This window comes from Pipistrellus kuhlii, unplaced genomic scaffold, assembly GCF_014108245.1.
Source record: "Pipistrellus kuhlii isolate mPipKuh1 unplaced genomic scaffold, mPipKuh1.p scaffold_m20_p_3, whole genome shotgun sequence".
NCBI lineage: Eukaryota > Metazoa > Chordata > Mammalia > Chiroptera > Vespertilionidae > Pipistrellus > Pipistrellus kuhlii.
This window is the reverse complement of record NW_023425529.1, coordinates 17,251,964-17,270,999: the sequence shown is the minus strand read 5'-3', so window position 1 is coordinate 17,270,999 and position 19,036 is coordinate 17,251,964. Positions and strand designations below refer to the sequence as shown.

Genomic DNA, 19,036 nt, shown 5'->3' with positions numbered 1-19,036 from the left:
CCCTATAGCCCTGTTCACTTACCTGTCTACATCATGGACTTATTTTTCCTTGACTCTGGCATTCAGAGTATAGTGTCTGTAAGAGCAATATTAGAGTATGGGCATCTAGGGTAAACCATGTAATTATTTAGAGAATCTTCTTTGTTTAAATATCACCCTTATTTCCCCCACCCATATTTGCCTCCAAACCTGTTTCCAAAATAAAACCATGGCACCACGGAAGAGCTTACACGATGATGGTTTCCCATGTGCAGAAGCACCGGGGGTCATGCAAGGGAAAAGCAGAAATATCGATCACGGTTTGCCCTGCAGTGACAGCCAGCTGCCCACAGCCGCTCACTGGGATTCTCTACTCTGACCCTTCCCTGAATCTTTATCATGATTCTTTGAGAAGTCTGGGTCAAAAGGATTTGATTGATGCTCAACCACTGAGCCACACTGGCCTGGCGTGGGTCAAAAGGTTTAAGGAAGAAGCCAAAATGTAAGTGTTGATGTCCACAGAAATATTCACAGAAACAAGTACACAGGTTTTCTTTTCAAGGAAAGAACATTTATTTATTTATTTATTTAGTCTATTCCCAAAGCCCTAAATTACACCTTCCCTTAGATTTCACCTCTGGGAAGACATCCTTATCTTCCCTGTATTACTCTCTACCACCATCTCCTCTCTGGAGCGTCCCCTAACTGGCTAAACCACATCTCCCCCAACCATCTTTCCTCTGTGATTGCTCCTTTGTGTAACCATCCCTAGCCCTTCTCCCCCAACCCTTTATTTTGGCATCTAAATATCTGTGAAGTAGTCAGACTTAGTTGAGCTCCAGGCCGCTCATCTGTTACCCACTCACTAGACAATCAGAGAAATCAAATTATCTGATGCATGAGTTCTGCTTTAAGAGTCAGAAGAATGCTGTCCAATAATGTCACAGAGGATTGAAGCAGGTTCTTTCCAACTTCTATCCTAGGGAGAAACAAAAACAAAAATGGAAGAACGTGTTACTCAGAAAGTCTTCACAGTTATAAAGGAGCTTTTCCCTATTTGAAAACAAAACAAAAAAAGTCACAAATGCACAAAAATATATAATCCTATCTAATAAAAGAGTAATGTGCAAATTGACTGTCACTCTAACACACAAGATGGCTGCCCGCATGTGGACAAAGATAGCTGCCCCCATGTAGACACAAGATGGCCACCACAAGATGGCCTGCAGGGGAGGGCAGTTGTGGGCAATCAGGCCAGCAGAGGAGAGTAGTTAGGGGTGAGCAGGTCGGCAGACGAGGGCAGTTGGGGGAGACTAGGCACAGGGAAGGGCAGTTGGGAGGGACTAGGTCTGTAAGGGATGACAGTTGGGGGGACCTGGCCTGCAGGGGAGGGCAGTTGTGGGTGATCAGGACAGAGGTGAAGGCAGTTAGGGATAACTGGGCTGGCAGAGGAGGGCAATTGTGGGTGACCAGGCCAGCAAAGGAAGGTAGTAGGTGGAGATCAGGCCAGCAGGGGAGGGCAGTTGGAAGGGACTAGGCCTGCAAGGGAGGACAGTTGGGAGGACCTGACTTGCAGAGGAGGGCAGTTGTGTGTGATCAGGCCAGCAGGGTGGGCAGTTAGGGGTGACCAAACCAGTAAAGGGGAGAAGTTGGGGGAGGCCAGGCCAGCAAGGGAGGGCAGTTGGAGGGGACCAGGCCTGCAGGGGAGGGCAGTTGGGGGGGACCAGGCCTGCAGGGGAGGACAGTTGGAGGGGACCCAAGCTGCAGGGGAGGGCAGTTGGGGGGGACCAGGCCTACAGGGGAGGACAGTTGTGGTAACCAGGCCAGCAAGGGAGGGCAGTTGGAGGGGACCAGGCCTGCAGGGGAGGGCAGTTGGGGGGGACCAGGCCTGTAGGGGAGGACAGTTGAAGGGGACCCAGGCTGCAGGGGAGGGCAGTTGGGGGGGACCAGGCCTGCAGGGGAGGACAGTTGTGGTAACCAGGCCTGCAGGGGAGGACAGTTGAAGGGGACCCAGGCTGCAGGGGAGGGCAGTTGGGGGGGACCAGGCCTGCAGGGGAGGACAGTTGTGGTAACCAGGCCTGCAGGGGAGGACAGTTGAAGGGGACCCAGGCTGCAGGGGAGGGCAGTTGGGGGGGACCAGGCCTGCAGGGGAGGACAGTTGTGGTAACCAGGCCTGCAGGGGAGGACTGTTGGAGGGGACCCAAGCTGCAGGGGAGGACAGTTGGGGGAGACCAGGCCTGCAGGGGAGGACAGTTGGGGTGACCAGGCTGGCAGGGAAGGCAGTTAGGGGTAATTGGGCCGGCAGGGGAACAGTTAGGTGTCAATCAGGCTGGCAGGGGAGTGCTTAGGGGGCAATCTGGAAGGCAAGCAGGCAAGCAGTTGAGAGGCAGCAGTACTGAATTGTGAGAGGGATGTCCAACTGCCCGTTTAGGCCCAATCCCATTGGAATCGGGCCTAAACGGGCAGTTGGACATCCCTTAAGGGGTTCCAGATTGGAGAGGGTGCAGGCTGGGCTCAGGGACACCCCCCCTCCCGTGCACAAATTTCGTACACCGGGCCTCTAGTGTAAATATAATTAGAAAAATTCATCCTTTTCAATCAGATAAAAACATGTTGTTTTTAAAAAATCACTTAGAACCCCTCATACAAAGGGCATTATTAACTTCCTTTGATGTGAACTGTGGAGATTATTACTCCCTCTTCAAGAGTTTAGGGCAAAAAAGAAAAGTCCACTTTCTATAAAAAAATAATCAAAAGGCAATAACAGTAACTCGGAAGAAGGTCCCATTAACTCCTGAATATTACCACACTACCCCCAAACCCATTCTTTTCTCTTCTGGGCTTACCTCATTCACAGGGATCAGAATATTGAATTATTGCTTGTTCATCTGGGAAATGAAATGACATATTTTACTACGTTTCAGGCTTCACACATTAGAAAGAAAATATTTCATAAAAGCTATTGTTTTAGCCCTTCTCAAAGAATCCCTACAGGTTATATTCAGAATTACAGGAAGGTTCCAAACAATATTTGCACTCTTATGGTAAATTATTAATCACAGCAAGAATATTAACAGTTAGCTCTTAGAGAACAATGGTCCACGTTTTCCTTTTGGTCTGTTGACCACATCCTACAAAATATCTCTAATGCAGAAGACTTTTTAAAATGGCATATAATTGGCCGAAACCGGTTTGGCTCAATGGATAGAGCATCGGCTTGGGGACTGAAGGGTCCCGGGTTCGATTCCGGTCAAGGGCATGTACCTTGGTTGCGGGCACATCTCCAGTAGGGGGTGTGCAGGAGGCAGCTGATCGATGTTTCTCTCTCATCAATGTTTCTAACTATCTCTCTCCCTTCCTCTCTGTACAAAATCAATAAAATATATTTAAAAAAAATAAAATAAAATAAAATGGCATATAATTGAATTAAAGTATCTTAAGAGATCAGATCATCTATCTATATAAAAGGCATTAGCTGCAACTAGTTAAGTGTTCTTCCCACTGTCCGACCACTTACCCTGCACTGACCACCAGGGGGCAGATGTTCTGACTGGCAAGTTAGCTTTCTGCTGGGGTCCAGCTGATCAGGATCAGGACTGGGCAAGATGGGTTGGACAAGCCCTGGAGCCCTCCTGCTGTCCCTCCCTGGCCCAATCATGCACTGGTGGGGTCCCTTAGCTTGGCCTGTGCCCTCTGGCAATCTGGGGCCCCTTGGGGATGTCAGAGAGCCAGTTTCAGCCCGATCCCTTCAGGCCAGGTCTAGGGACCCTACCGGAGCATGAATCTGTGCACTGGGCCTCTAGTATATTTATATGATTCTTGCCTTGGGAGAGCATATTTGTAAAATTAGGGAAGATATTTTATTTTATTAGTATTTCTTAAAATCCTCACCTGAGAATATGTTTTTAGTGATTTTAGAGAGAGCAGAAGGGAAAGGGAAAGGAGAGAGAGAGAGAGGGAAAAAAATCATGGATGCAAGAGAGAAAATGATTGACTACCTCTCGCATACACCACAACTGGGATTGAACCTGCAACCTGGGTTTGTGCCCTGACTGGGAATTTAACCTGCAACCCTTTAGAATGACCAATTGAGCCACACCAGCCAGGGCAGGAGAGATGTTTTAAAGAATGAGAACTATGTTGGCAGAGGCAGGTAAAGCTCTGCCCTCACCTGGCAGGTAGTAATCATAGACTTTGATTGTTGCTGGTTTCAGGTTCTTGACTAACACACTTTGGCTGATGGTGAAGGTATAGGTCTGAGTCTTCTTACTGAGCTGTGGGGAAGATAGACACACTGTTACATTAAAATTAAAACGGAAATAATGCATGTGATGTGGAGGTTAAAAGATTTTTTTTCTTCACACAGATTTTCTGAAACTCTTCTATCTGTCCCTTCTGACCTATGCCAGGCTCAAAGGTACTGCCTCCTGATGACTGTCTGGCTCTTTCTTCTCAGGATCTTACAGCTTCTTTGCCCTTGTGTAAAATGGTTCCCTCCGTCCTAGGTATACTTTAACCCATGACTCCTCCACTAAATTAACGGAAGTGGCCAAAGAAACAGACATTTCTCCAACAGCTCTCCCTACTGTTTTCTTTCTTCCTTCCTTCTTTCTTCCTTCCCTCCCTCCCTCCCTCCCTCCCTCCCTCCCTCCCTCCCTCCCTCCCTCCCTCTCTCTCTCTCTCTCTCTCTCTCTCTCTCTCTCTCTCTCCCTTCCTTCCTTCCTTCCTTCCTTCCTTCCTCCCTCCCTCCCTCCCTCCCTCCCTCCTCCCTCCCTCCCTCCCTCCCTCCCTCCTTCCTTCCTTCCTTCCTTCCTTCCTTCCTTCCTTCTTCTTCTTCTTCTTCTTCTTTCTTCTTTCTTTCTTCTTTCTTCTTTCTTCTATTCATTCAGGCCTCTGATCAAATGACATCCTCAGGAGGCCTTTTCTGACTAACTTATTTTAAAATAGTCACATCCAGAGGGAGAGTTGGGGAGGGTGGGGATAAGGGGAGAGACCAACCAAAGGAATTGTGTGCATCCATATGAGCCTAACCAGTGGTCAAGGACATCAGGGGGGTGGGGGCATGCATGGGGAGGGTTTTGGGATGGGAATGGGGGAATGAGGGCGAATATGTGATACCTTAATCAATAAAGAAAATTTTAAAAATAATAAAATAGTCACATCCTGGCCTACTCCCACCCTCACTTTATCCCCTTATCCTTCATAGGACTTACTATCAAAATCACTGCTGAACGTGTGTGTGGACACACACACACACACACACACACACACACACACATATATATATATATTGTATATGTATTTTTTAATTTGCATTGTTTGTCTCTCACTAGGATATTAACTCCATGAGGACAGGAATCATGTCTGTTATTTTTATTGCTGCATCTCCATCACATCAAAGAGTGTCTGGCATAGATTGATTGCTCAGTAAATATTTGTTAAATACGTGAGTAAATGGAGAATTTAAGACAATTATATAAATTAATCTAATATGATAAGAAAATAAGATTCATGTTGTATATTAGGATGTGGAATTAAAAATGCCTAATAGCCGAAGCCGGTTTGGCTCAGTGGATAGAGCGTTGGCCTGCGGACTGAAAGGTCCCAGGTTCGATTCCGGTCAAGGGCCTGTACATTGGTTGCGGGCACATCCCTGGTAGGGGTTGTGCAAGAGGCAGCTGGTCGATGTTTCTCTCTCATCGATGTTTCTAGCTCTCTATCCCTCTCCCTTCCTCTCTGTAAAAATCAATAAAATATATATATTTTTTAAAATGCCTAATAGGAAAGGATTTTCAAAAGGAACTTTTTAAGGTACAGTGGCTCTCAAAACGTGGTCCAGGAACTCTCACGGAATCCTAAGACTGTATCAAGGGGTCTGTGAGATCAGAATTATTTTTGGAATAATGCTTTTATTCATTTTCATTCTCTTCGACGTACATGTGTACAGGGCCTATTTGATGTGTGATATTGCAGCGGATTGACTACAGAATCAGATAGAACTTCACTCTCTTCAATGAAGCCAGATGACAAAGCAAAAATGTAAAACAATCTGACATTCTTCTTACTATTTTTTTGGTTATAGAAAACATAGTTGTTTCAGTTCTTGGCTACCTACCTCTTCCAAGTAAATGTTAAGTGTGTCAGTGCCAGATTCAATCTTCTTTACCAGTGGTTGCTGGAGAAGCTGAGTAAGAAAGGAGGAAAAAAGAGGTTAAGAGCCAGAGCCTCCCCTGTCCTCTAGGAGAAGCTTCCAAAGCTCTGCCATGGTCAAGGAAACAGTGTCTATGGTGGAAAAGGCACGAGAAGGAACAAAGACTATATAGGTCCCATTTTATATATCTGATGCATCCTGTAGCCATTTAGCTATTACAATCATATATATGATGGCCATTTCATCAGCATTTTTTTTTGTTAATCCTTACCCAAGGATATTTTTTTTCCCATTGATTTTTTTTTAGAAAGAATGGAAGGGAGGGGGAGAGACCCACAGAGAGAGAAACATCTATGTGAGAGAGAGACATTGTGAGAGAAACTAGTTGACCCCCGCACATGCCCCAACCAGGGCCAGGATTAAGTCTGCAACTAAAGTGCATGTCCTTGACCAGGATCAAACCCACAACCTCTTCAGTCTGCAGGCCAGCACTCTAATCTCTGAGCAAACTGGCTAGGGCTCACCAGCTTTCTATGGTAATGTTAGGACCCCTGGGGGCTAGTAAATGAAGAAAAGAGAAGTGACTTACTAACTGCTTGGTGCCCTCCATGGGACTGAACCCGGAAAGCATCTTTACTTCCACAATGGCCATATTGGAAGAGCTGCGACTCCCCACATAACTGAGGACAGAAAGACGCAAACCTGTGTGAGCCCATGTTTTTCCCTCGCAGCATACTCTGTCCCCAACACACACACACACACACACACACACACACACACACACACTCCCAACTCGGCTTCTATGATCCAGGTGCCCCCACCACAACTTCAGCCTTCCTCACCTTGTGTGGAGAGTGAGAGTCAAGGATCGAGGTGAAGTTGGTTGATCACATCTAGCTTTTCCCATTTCCACACTAAGACTGAAGGTCTCCGCGTTTTTAGGAGGGAAAGTATTGTATCTCAGCACTGTCTGATAGGAAGAAACAAGACATCCAACTCTGAGTGGAGAACTTTAGAAATCGCATACAAATAAGGTGGATGGATAGAGAGGGGATGTCCTACTGGAGGCGAAGATGCCCGAACACCCACCGTTCCAAGACATACTTGTTCTCACATGGATCCCTGCTTACCTGCACATAGACACAGCCCTGGCCTGTGGCCTCCAAGGTGTACACCCCAGGGACACTGGGCAGAGTCTCTTGCTGAAATACCAACCGGTTGGCAGCCTGAACATTGAAAGTGCGCTGGAAATTCTCAGTGGATTTTACAGCCAGGTTGACTTCCTCAGATGGCACATAGGCAGTGGTGGCATATTTGGCCAGAGCTTGGAGAGCAACTACAGTATCCTGAGGAAAATAACCAAGCATAAGTTTACCATTTTGTGAAGCATTGAAACTAACCTCAAACAACCCTATAACCTATACATCTGGTGGTGGTTTGCTAGCTTACTTTCTATATCTTGTAGGTATCTAAGAACCACATTCACCCACACTGGGGAAGCTAACATAGAAGTCATAATTATCTCACCTGTATATAAAATCTCAATTAAGTTATTATTGAACATCCATAAGTCACTAGGCTAATCTCATATATTCATATTCATCAATCAAACCTGGCTTCAGAACGGTCTCTTGTTAGAAGCAAGTGGATAATAGTAAACATCCACAGTTTCCTTGTTTAAAGATGAAACAACAGCAAGTTGATAGCCCTAGAAAATGCACATTTTTCAAACTATTATGTAATAATCTTCTGTGGCACAGTTGGAGACAGTATTGGGAAATCCTTCCTTGCAGGCCAAGACTTCTTGGCCATTATGCCATGTGGCAATCCTTTTTTCTCATCTGGGAACAAGACAGATAATCTGTCACCAAGAGAACATGGCATCAAGAGAACATGAACAAGGGAAAGCTTGAACCTTTTTCTTCTGAAAATATGTTATTTTTATTTACATAAATTACAACTACTAGGGGATGGGACATGAGGGAGAATGAGGTATTCAGCAAAATTGTCTTCTCTTACTCTGTGTTATGAGAAGTTCTACATTCTCAACACTTAATATGATAGCTATTACCGAACAAAGGAACCCACTTCTTCCTGTCCCAAATGAAAAAGAACAGTCGTATTTAGACATTACAGTCTCATATAAAAAGAAAATTTGTCACCCTCCTGGGGAAGCTGTGAACAACTTATACTTGTGCAGCTTGACAATCTACAAACAACTTTTTTGTCTACCCTCTGTGAACTAGGAGCAAGGAGGTCTTTATTGCTTGTACATGTGAAACAATTCAAGTAATAGGACCACACATCAGCTCAAAAACTGATGTGGGTGATGCATGACTTCTTAGAATAGCCAAGGATTATAGTAAAAAAACAATTCTGGCATACATATGTCACTGAGAATTCTAAAGACTTGATCACTGCTTTTTAAAATTATATATTGTAGTTATTTAGGGTTCAACAAGAATAAGGAAGTCTTTCCTGATCCTTGGCCAAGAATTTCCCTGAAATAAGGATGCAATATACCATATAATATTTTAAAATTCCAATTAAATTATTACTATACTCAAGCTCAGTGTACTTAAATCTTTACCAGACATTCTACCTGTTAAAATCTGTCCATTCTTCCGTGTATAATTTACATGTTATAACTTCAATGAAAATGGCCCTACTATCAACAAGAATATAATCTCTACATGGACAAGAAATGTGTTCTCTTGTTTACTTTTGTATCTAAGGTAACCTGGACATGGTATGTTTTAATAACTTTTGCAGAACAAATAAATTAATCTTGACTCTCTTTGTGATCATCTGATCATTTTATAACATTACTTAAATTTATCATACCTTTTTCCCCAACTGCCACCCCACTAATTCAATTTCTCCTTACCCCTAATCTAAATAAATGAAATAATCTCCTGATCTCTTCAAATCCAGTATTGCCCATCTCTAAATCATCCCATACACCAAATAACACATTAATCTTTCTGAAACAAAGTTAAAAATTTTAATAGCTCCTCAGAATTAGGCAAAATCTCAAGTCTGATATGTAAGGCTCTTCATAATATAAATTTACCCTACCTTTCCAACCTAAGTCCCACTGTGTTTCAGCCAAATCAGTTTTCCCCAACACCCACTCTATACTTTTGCAAAATCCTCTTCCTTTCAATAGCTGCCTATCAAAAGTTTACATATCCTTTTAGATCTACCTCAAATGCAATTCCCTAGTGAAGATGCTTCTTATCTCTAAGGTTAATGAGAGCTCCCTCTCCTTTTTGAAATTCAATATTTGTATATTTCTTATGTTATATAACCAGGCCCTGCTTTGTAATATATAGAACTTTTCCTAGTTTTCCTTCTAGGCTGTAAATTTTTTAGACTATACCTTACTAGGAAATAGTAGAAAGAGGTATGCCCATAAAAACCTTGCTTTTATGTTTACAGCTGCGATAATTGGCTTTCTAATTTAATATATAAATTTATCCATACTTATACATGCCCTCTTTACATATAAAATATGAATCTCATGATGCTTTATACTCTGCAAAGAGCATTAAATGCACATAGTACTATTTATGACTCACAAGACCCAATTTATGACTTCTTCTATATGTTTTTTACATGCTTTTTCTCCCTCTCTACAGAATCATAAGTGCCTGGACCTAGAGGGCAAGAGCAATAGGTTTTCCTCCTTCTCCACATGGGATCTAACCCTACCTGATAAGTGGCCATGGAGAGCAGGCTATTTACCTGAGTGGAAGCGAAGCCCCCATATGCATTACGCTGCTTGGCCAACCAGGTCACTATGCCAGTGGCTTTGGCTATTTCTTTTTGAGTCAGACTGGCTTTGCTAAGCCACGCCAGCAATACGTATGCCGTAAGTTCCACATCTACAGACTCAGGCTTAGACCAAGGACTGGCATCTGATGACTGAGTAGGTTTCTGGCTCCAGTGAATGGACTCGCCTATGGAGAAAGAAGCATAATTAGGAAGGTCTTGGGAGGAAATGACTTTCCCATATTCACTTTGTAAATGCTACCCCTTAAAGCAGATGAAAATATCAACAAAAAGTAATCATGAGTTACAAAAAATAATTTCTCAAAATCTTCTGATTTACTGGCCCTAATTTACATGCAGGTGTGTGTGTGTGTGTGTGTGTGTGTGTTCACTCACACATAATTTCCCAAAGTAAAGCTGCAAGCACCAGTAAATGCCTCTAGCAATTATATGAAAACAGCCCTATAAATTCTATTTCTAATGGAGATAGGTAGGTAGAAACTTCCTAAAAGGATCTTATATGTTTAGGGCATGTTTTTTTTTTTTTTAAATCAATCTTTATTGTTCATATTATTACAAAGGTTCCTCATTTCTTCCCCCTTCCACTAAGTTCCCACCCCACCCTCTGTCCCCTCCCCATCCCCCATTGTCCTCATCCATAGGTGCACAGTTTATGTTCAGTCTCTTCCTCCCTCCCTTTCCCCAATAGTAAATCCCTTTTCAGATAGTAAATCAGTTACTTAGCATTTTCTCATATCAATAATACCTCCACATGCCCAATGATACACTTCACACAAAAGATATTTCCAAATAGGTCAACCAACCTCCTCCAGGCCCCACCCAAGGCACTCACAGATCAACACCCAGCGCTATACTAACTCAACACATCCAGATCTAAGCCTTCATCACTTGATTCAGCAGACCCTCAAGTTCCCGCAAAAGTTTCCAGCCATGTCTGAGAGGCAGCCTTGGGGCAGGGGCAGGTGAGGAGCAAGCTGTTCAGGGCCTGGCTGCTCCAGGCCTGGCCTCTGTTGCTCTGGTTCGTTCCACAACCAGCTGCTCCGGGTCTGGTAACTGCCGCTCCCGACCTAGTTGCTCTGGACTTGGCTGCTGCTTCTCCGGGCCTGGTCACTCCCAGCCTGGCAGCTGCTGCTCCGGGCCTGGCCGCACCCGACCCGGCTGCTCTGGGTCTGGCCGCTCCCAGCCTGGCAGCAGCTGCTCCGGGCCTGGCCGCACCCGACCCGGCTGCTCTGGGCCCGGCTGCTCCGTAGGGCATGTTTTTGGCTAACAAAATTTCATTGGTTCTCAGCTTTTTTTTTTTTTTTTTTTTTTTTTTTTTAATCAGAGTGATCTTACACAAAAGAATTGTTTAATGCCTGCAAAGGAGTGTGCTACAATGCCAGGAAGTTTTCTGACTAGCTTCAGCCATCTCTCTCCTCTTCCTGTTAAAATAATAGCAATACCTTTGAAGGCTTCCATGGGCTTTCCCACAAAACTCTCAATAATGATTTTATGACAATAACTTTTACTAAAATAAATGCTGGAATTGAATATATGTGGGACTATGAAGATGAGGGGGAATTATAGATAACTTAGAGCATATTTTTACAATTTCCAAAAACTCTTCACATGGCCAACATACCTGAGATGATAGCCTGCTGATCTAACTTTTCCAGAAGAATGTTTCTGAGATCCATCTCCCCAGCCAGAGAGAAAGTATAAGCTAGTAGGGCCTGTGTGTAGAGGTTGGTGGTGGCGGTAACAGAATTCCTGAGACACTGGAGTCCCCGATTCACCATTGGGTCCTAAAAAGTGAAAGTGAAGAACTTAATGTATTGTATAAGGCATTTCTTGTAAAATGGGAACGGATGAGGAAATCATATCTTCTTTGAGTTTAAAAGGCTAAGCAGGGAACAAAAAATAGGTGAATTTATTTAGAAACAGGCAAGATAAGAAGAATACAAAGAAGAGGAGCCAGGGAAACGCACATCTGTGGTCTTGTTCATCTCCAGCAAGGCAGCTGTGATATATGCCGTCAAGGAGATCTCATCGTTGACTCCACCCTAAAGGGAAACAGGAAGACAGTCAGTCAGGGGGCAAGCCGGCACATGCAAGAATTGTGTGCAAGTTAAAAAATAGTGTCACCCTCCCCGCCACCTCCCACTCTCCCCATCTAAATGGATGGATTATTAAAAAAAAAAACAAAAAAACAAAAAAAAAAAACCCTGGATGGTGTGGCTCAGTTGTTGTTCCATGCACCAAAAGTTCACCTGTTTGATTCCCAGTCAGAGCACATGCCTGGGTTGTGGGTTCGATACCCAGTCGGGGGCATGCAGGAGGCAGCCCATTGACGTTTGGCTATCACATCGATTTTTTTTTTTTTCTGTCTCTCTCTCTCTAAAATATCAATTTAAAAATATTTGAAAAAAGAAGTAAACAAAAGCACTCTTTCCACAGGCTGATTCCAGCGCACACAATGAGGGAGAATTGGTGGAGTTCAATCATTGTACAGCCTTAAGCAGTGGCCTGTGGGAGATAACAGGTTTTCAGCTCTGAGTGGGTACTGAGAGAACCCAAGAAACAAAGAGAAATTAAAAAAAAAAAAAAAGACTTCTCAGATTCTTATGGAATCTGAGCCTCCTCAAATGGCTGTCCCCTCAAGTGCCAAGCCCAGCCTCTTCTCCAGGGGAGATTAAGTGACACCTTCCCTGTGTAATGTCTTTCACAGAGAGATTTAGCAAATTTTTAAAAAAACATTTCATCTCAATTATTATTCTCATTTTATAGAGATAAACACTTACAGAGATATTTAAATAGCTTGTTCAAGATTGCACAGCTAATAAGCAGCCTGGGATTTGAGTCCAGGGAGTTTAACTCTGGAGCTCCTAAGCAAACCACTAAAATGGACTATTTGTGTGATAGTCAACAGACCGGTGGCTCTAATCCGAAAAACCTCTGAGATCTTGTGCACTTTCTGGCACGTACTACTCCCAGGTATATATCACACAGGGCAAAGGAGAAGGAAGAGACTTAAAGGGGGTGGGTACAGATAAGATTCTGCATAAGGAATACCAACAAATCTTATACTGAGATTTTTTTCACTGCTCAAGATTTTTAATCCAGGTCCTGCAACAGCACTGTAAATAATTTCTTTAGGAAAGTTCATGCAAACCTTTCTTTCCCTCGCATGTTCTGAATTGAACAAGTTATCCTGCACATCAACACCTCCCCTGTGTTTGGGAGGGACAGGCAATGGAGTAACGGGCAGGGGCAGTGTCTCTGGAGTCCAGTTGCTGGGTTCAGGTTAGTCCTACCACTCATTAGCATTCACCTTGAGCCATCGACTTAATCTCTGAACCTTAGTGTCTTCATCTGTATAATGTGGTTAATAGTGGCATACCAGTTCTTAGTTCAATGATTTGTTGTAAACATTAAAATATTGTTTTAATAAACAAAGTACTTAGAACAGTGCCTAGCAGAAAGTAAAACCCCTTACAAATGACTGGGTTACCTATTAGTCCCCACCAAAGCAAATCTCTTTGCTTCAGATTTAGAGATATAATAAAAGGCTCAGAAATCTTCTAGTCTACTGGTTATCAAACATTTGCAAGTATTGCCCTAACCTGTTTGGCTCAGTGGGTAGAGCGTCAGCCTGCGGACTCAGGGGTCCCAGGTTTGATTCTGGTCAAAGGCATTTTCCTTGCTTGCGGGCACATCCCAGTGGCGGGTGTGCGGGAGGCAGCTGATTGATGTTTCTCTCTCATCAATGTTTCTAACTCTCTCTCTCTCTCCCTTTCTCTCTGTAAAAAAAAATCAACAAAATATATTTTAAAAAAAATAACAACAAACATTAGCAAGTATCAAAATAGTCATACGGATGTAAAGCTTAGGAAATAGAGTCAATAATATTGCAATGACTATATACGGTGTTGGATGGGTACAAGACTTATGGGGGGAAGAGTTTTATAAATGCTTAACCACTGTGCTACACACCTGAGACTAATATATTGAATATCAATCAACTGTAAATGAAAAATAAAAAGATATATTTTAAAGAATAAAAATAATCAAACAAAAAACAAAAAAAAGAAAGAAAGAAAGAGGAAAAAAGAAAGAAAGAAAGAAAGAAAGAAAGAAAGAAAGAAAGAAAGAAAGAAAGAAAGAAAGAAGAAAGAAGGAAGGAAGGAAGGAAGGAAGGAAGGAAGGAAGGAAGGAAGGAAGGAAGGAAGAAAGAAAGAAAGAAAGAAAGAAAGAAAGAAAGAAAGAAAGAAAGAAAGAAAGAAAGAAAGAAAGAAAGAAAGAGAAAGAAACATGGTAGCAAGTATCAGAGATATGAGGGCTTCTCAAAACACAAATTGCTGGCCCCCACCCCCAGAGTTTCTTAGACCAGCTCTGGGGCCGGGGCTGGAATTTTAATTTCAAACCAGTTCTCAGATGATGCTGATGCTGTTGTTCTGGACGCACACTTTGAGAGCCATGCTCTCGTTCATACTCTCATTTTATAGACCTGGAAGCTGAGGAGGCCCAGAGACTAGCCTGAGACCTGAACAACACCATCTCCCAGGCCGGTGCTCTTCTGGTTCAGCTCAGTCAGAGGTACAAGCACCTCCCAGAAAGAGTGTGGGGGCAGGGCCTGGGCAGCTCTGTACCTTCATAGCCGTGTGCAAGAGCTTTCCCACATTGGCATAGCAGCCGCTGGGGAGCTGATTTCCCGCCATCCACTTGAGAGCATCCTGGATGTTCTTGTCATCAATGAAGGTGAATTCCTGAGCTTGGCCAAAGCATTTGGTGACAAAGGCTGTCAGCCTATTGGGTAAAGAGGGAAGCATGGCATGAAGGGCGATTTCTAGGTGAGGGTGCCATAGTTCTATAGTTTATTATGGTGTATGGTTCCAGAGGGAAGTTGAGGAAATATAATGCCCTAGAAGGCCTGGAAAAGGGAGCCATTTATAGGTATTAATGGGGACAAGAACTGAGGAAGTATTAATATAAGGTCAGGGAGAAGATCATACGAGTGCTGAAATAAATAGAATGGAAGAGGTAGATGATAGAGTGCAAGAAGGAATGGCATTAAGGGGACAGTAGAGGAATAGTTTCATTCAGAAATTATGCTCTAGGGTACAGGATCCTATATAATAAAAGGCTAATATGCAAATTGTTCCCTTCACCAGAGTTCAACCGGGAGTTCGACCAGGGGGCAGGGTTGGCCAGCCAACGTCCCATTGTCCCTCTCCTGGCTGGACCCTCCCCCAAACAGCCCCCCCTCACCCAAATCAGGAGTGGGGCTGGATGATCATCTGCCCACAGCCCCTTCCCCCAGCCGACTCTACCCCTGATCAGCCCTCCTCACCCCAATTGGGAGTGTCCAATCAGTCCCAATCAGGGCAGGCCAACCAGACCCCACCTGTGCATGAATTTGTGCACCAGGCATCTAGTGAATTGATAATTGGGACATATTACCATGTGTTTCCATTTCCATCCTTCTCCCCAAAGGCACTGTATGAGCCATTGCTGTGTTTGTACGTTAGCTCCTTCTGGTACCCTGGGAAGCCAGATATAGTTTTAGATTACAGTGACAACTTCAAAAAACACACCACCACCACATGGCTTCCAGTGATGTGGGGACATTTTAGCAACTGAACTTCTCCGTATCTTATCAAGCTATCATTGGCCCTAGACAAGATGATCAAGAAGAAATATTAAACCAACTTACCTATCTCCAGGAAACCTACTGCCCGGGACCTGATTTCCTTGGTCAGCAGCCCTGACTTTTCCAGGTACTGCAAGACATAAATGATGGGAGCAAACAACACCATGTTCTGCTCCCCGCAGCCACTTGGCATCTGCACCAGATTGTCTAGGTTCTGCAAGGCTGTGCCCATGATGTCTCCTGGAATCCAATGGAGAGAGAAAGAAGGTGGTTGGTAGAAGAAGGAACCCATAAAAGTTATTATCATTCAATTAACATTATTATCTATCGTTTAGTGAATATCTACTCAGTGATCTTGGAGATCACGGTAAGTCAAGCATGTCTACCTCAAAGAGCTCATAATCAGAGGAGCAAAAAATTACAATACATTGCAATTATAATTCATTGTAAACAATATAATATAGTAGTATAATATTGGGAATGTACAAGGTACTGTAGTATATGGAGAGGTACATAGGCCACTGAGGGAGTTTTAGGTTTAAAAAACATGTCACTGGAGATGTGAGTGAGGTAACAAAACTGTCAATACTTAGACTCAATCTCTAAGTTCTTCCATTATATAAATATATAGAACTTAGAGATTGAGTCTAAGTATTGACAGTTTTGTTACCTATATATAAGTATATCACCCTCCAAATGACCATGTCCTTCCCAAATAATCCTAATACTGCTATCCAAGTTATAGCTATTGACCACTCTGTATACTTTATAAACCAGGAAGTTTGAACTAAATGATTCATGAACATCTATCTGCATTTCAGCCATGGAGTCCAATTCAAATGCATAAATATGTACTGAATGTCAACTATGTTGTAGGAAATGTACTAGGAACAGAAATAATAAAGACATGGCCCTTATCCTCAAGGAGCTCACAATGCACTGTAGAAGATAGGCAGTGAGCTGTAATTCAATTATAGCACTGTGAGCGCTATCCCAGAGATATGAATCACATACAGTCAAAATGGACAAATCTTAACCTGGAAGAGATATTGAAAGGGGATAAGAGTAAAGAAAGAACCTATCACTTCAGGGGTTTCTATTATAAGTTAGATATTATGCTGGGAACTTTGTATTTAATCTACAACAATCCTGAGAGAGAAGTTACTATCACTGCCTTCCAGAGAGAAAAGAAGGATCGGAATTGTTCACTAACTTATTAAAGGTCACATGGCTGTTAAGTGGCACAACTGAGATTCTAACTCAGTTTGATATGATATTCAAGATCATGCTTTTCTACTCACTCCCTCTCCTTGCCCATAGGAGTGAAGTGTCCTGCCTATGTAAATATGGTTAAACCTTTCGCAAACTATACTCAACTAGATCAAGTGCTCATTTTTTAAAAGGTTGCTGTAAACATTTTGTCTCCCCTCCACTCAATGGATAGATCACCTAATTAAATATGAAATTTCAAAGACCTTCAATTCCTCCTGCCCACATTCTTTTCTGTTTTTAACTAGAGTCTACGTTTGTCTATAGCTGTACCTGGCCATATTGCCCACTATATAAAATAAGTTCTTCTTCCTTCGTCACTTCTACCCCACCAAACCTTCCTTCAGGTGGGTTCATATGCCCCATCCCACTCTACACCTTGGCAGACTCCTTTCTTTTTTTGAGCCAAGAATCTCGAACTGCTTACCCAGAACAGCAACATAAGCCTTGGTTGAATCAGGAACAACATCCACAGGGAGTTCCAGGGAGATGGATTCTGCAGCCACGTTTCCTGTGAGAGACAACAAGAAGGTGAAACAATAGAAGACAGTGGGGTCCTCAAGACCAAACCAGAGGAAAACTTCTCATAAGAGTTTTCTGGATCCAGGGCTTTCTGTTGGATGGAGACAGATTTTTAAAAAACCTATTCATAGTGAGCCTTACTGAAAACACATTCCAAAGAGAGTCATGGTTGTGTTGTACAGTTTCGCTTCCTCCTCCCACTTCCAGATAATTGGCCCCTTTGGGGATGCCACCCCCTGGATGCTGCTGTACCTTTTTGTCCTGTATATTCATCTTTTTGCCTAAGAAAATCTCCGCTTACCTAAGGGAATCCTCACTACTAATCCCTCTCTGAGTTCACCCACCTTTGGGGCACAGCAATGAACTGTGTGTCTTCTCCACAAGGACTCCCTCAGGCTGACATAAAAAGAAACATAGGTAAGTAAATACAATGAAGATGAATGTCAGGGCTGGTGGCACTGAAGGTATAGGCAGAAGAAGGTAAATGGGGATAAGAGTTCCTTCTTGTCTCCTCTCCCTCCCCCCAAGGCTTCTATCAGAGGTGGAGCTACTCTTTGTAGCTCAGGAAGACTCCACTTCAACCCAGGCTGGGCATCTCAGTAAAATTATTTCTGGGTAAGGTCAAGAGCTAAGGACATGTTTAGGAAACTTCTAAGAAGCAGAATTACATGGGGGTTGTGATAGGATAAAAAAAAAAGTAGCTAATGATAACTTTAGTGAATTTAGTAAGAGAAACTAGCATTCATTGAGTGACTATGAAGTCCCAGGCACCAATAAAGTGCATTAGGCTTTTTCATAGACCATTGCTGTGGGTTAAGCAAATCATTAAAAATAGAAAGGGACCAGGGAAGGAGAAAGGTGAGCTACCTGATTGGAGTTGGAATAAGGCTGCTGTGAGAGACTAACTGGTATATTAGATACACACTGAATGTCCCTGGTTGGTGGCTATCTGTACCTCTGAAGGTAGGCCTACAGAAAACTCACCTTGACCAGAACTGGTTTGATGAGTGTGTCGCTCTGACCCTTTACTGGAACAAACCCTTTCTGGCCCCCACAGAGTTCATTGCTGTCCACAATCTTAGTACTGATAGTAAAGTTTACATGACCTGCGAAGAAAGAAAGATAAAGGAAAGCATTATACCTATTGCCAGAGGTACCAATGAGGTCTCAGACCCTTCAGGCGTCTTCAAACTACGGCCCGCGGGCCACATGTGGCCCGCAGAGGAGTCTGATCCGGCCCGCCAGGTTTTTTGGGCAGTGAGCGCAGCCGAGGTGTTACCGTAGGAATTAGTAGTTCATATAGTCCGGCCCTCCAGCTCTCTGAGGGACCCGTGATCTGGCCCCCACTTTAAAAAGTTTGAGGACCCCTGCCTAGACCAGTGCTCCTTAAACTTAATGGCATACAAATCACCTGGGGATCTTGTTATGCTACAAACTTTGACTTAGTAGATTTGGGGTAGGGGCCTGTATTCCACATTCCCAACAAGCTTCCAGGTGACAGCAATGATGCTGGTACATTGTGGTAGGCCCCCAATGATCTGTGCATCCTCATATTTTATATATATTATTTTTTATTGATTTCAGAGATGAAGGGAGAGAGAGAAACATCACTGATGAGAAAGAGAAAGAGAGAGAGAGAGAGAGAGAGAGAGAGAGAGAGAGAGAGAGAGAGAGAGAACCATTGATCTGCT

At 43.3% G+C, this 19,036-nt stretch overlaps 1 protein-coding gene across 4 annotated transcripts in view; it reads right to left on the bottom strand.

Moving 5' to 3' along the window:
- Positions 1-528: 528 nt before the first annotated feature.
- A2ML1 (alpha-2-macroglobulin like 1) overlaps positions 529-19,036 on the bottom strand; it is a 41,588-nt gene continuing 23,080 nt past the window's right edge. For 2 of the 4 annotated variants that reach the window (XM_036457366.2, XM_036457368.2), the window contains exons 21-36: positions 18,330-18,451; positions 17,690-17,741; positions 17,251-17,334; positions 15,618-15,794; positions 15,365-15,446; positions 14,554-14,710; positions 11,893-11,967; positions 11,547-11,709; positions 9,878-10,092; positions 7,261-7,476; positions 6,973-7,100; positions 6,720-6,810; positions 6,095-6,163; positions 4,151-4,253; positions 2,826-2,867; positions 529-958 (exon numbers count right to left, since the gene is read on the bottom strand). In XM_036457366.2, the coding sequence (XP_036313259.1) occupies positions 2,827-2,867; positions 4,151-4,253; positions 6,095-6,163; positions 6,720-6,810; positions 6,973-7,100; positions 7,261-7,476; positions 9,878-10,092; positions 11,547-11,709; positions 11,893-11,967; positions 14,554-14,710; positions 15,365-15,446; positions 15,618-15,794; positions 17,251-17,334; positions 17,690-17,741; positions 18,330-18,451 (1,775 nt within the window). In that variant the 3' untranslated portion in view covers positions 529-958; position 2,826. The remainder of the gene's footprint in view (positions 959-2,825; positions 2,868-4,150; positions 4,254-6,094; positions 6,164-6,719; positions 6,811-6,972; positions 7,101-7,260; positions 7,477-9,877; positions 10,093-11,546; positions 11,710-11,892; positions 11,968-14,553; positions 14,711-15,364; positions 15,447-15,617; positions 15,795-17,250; positions 17,335-17,689; positions 17,742-18,329; positions 18,452-19,036) is intronic. The other 2 variants (XM_036457367.2, XM_036457369.2) reach the window with 2 other exon arrangements.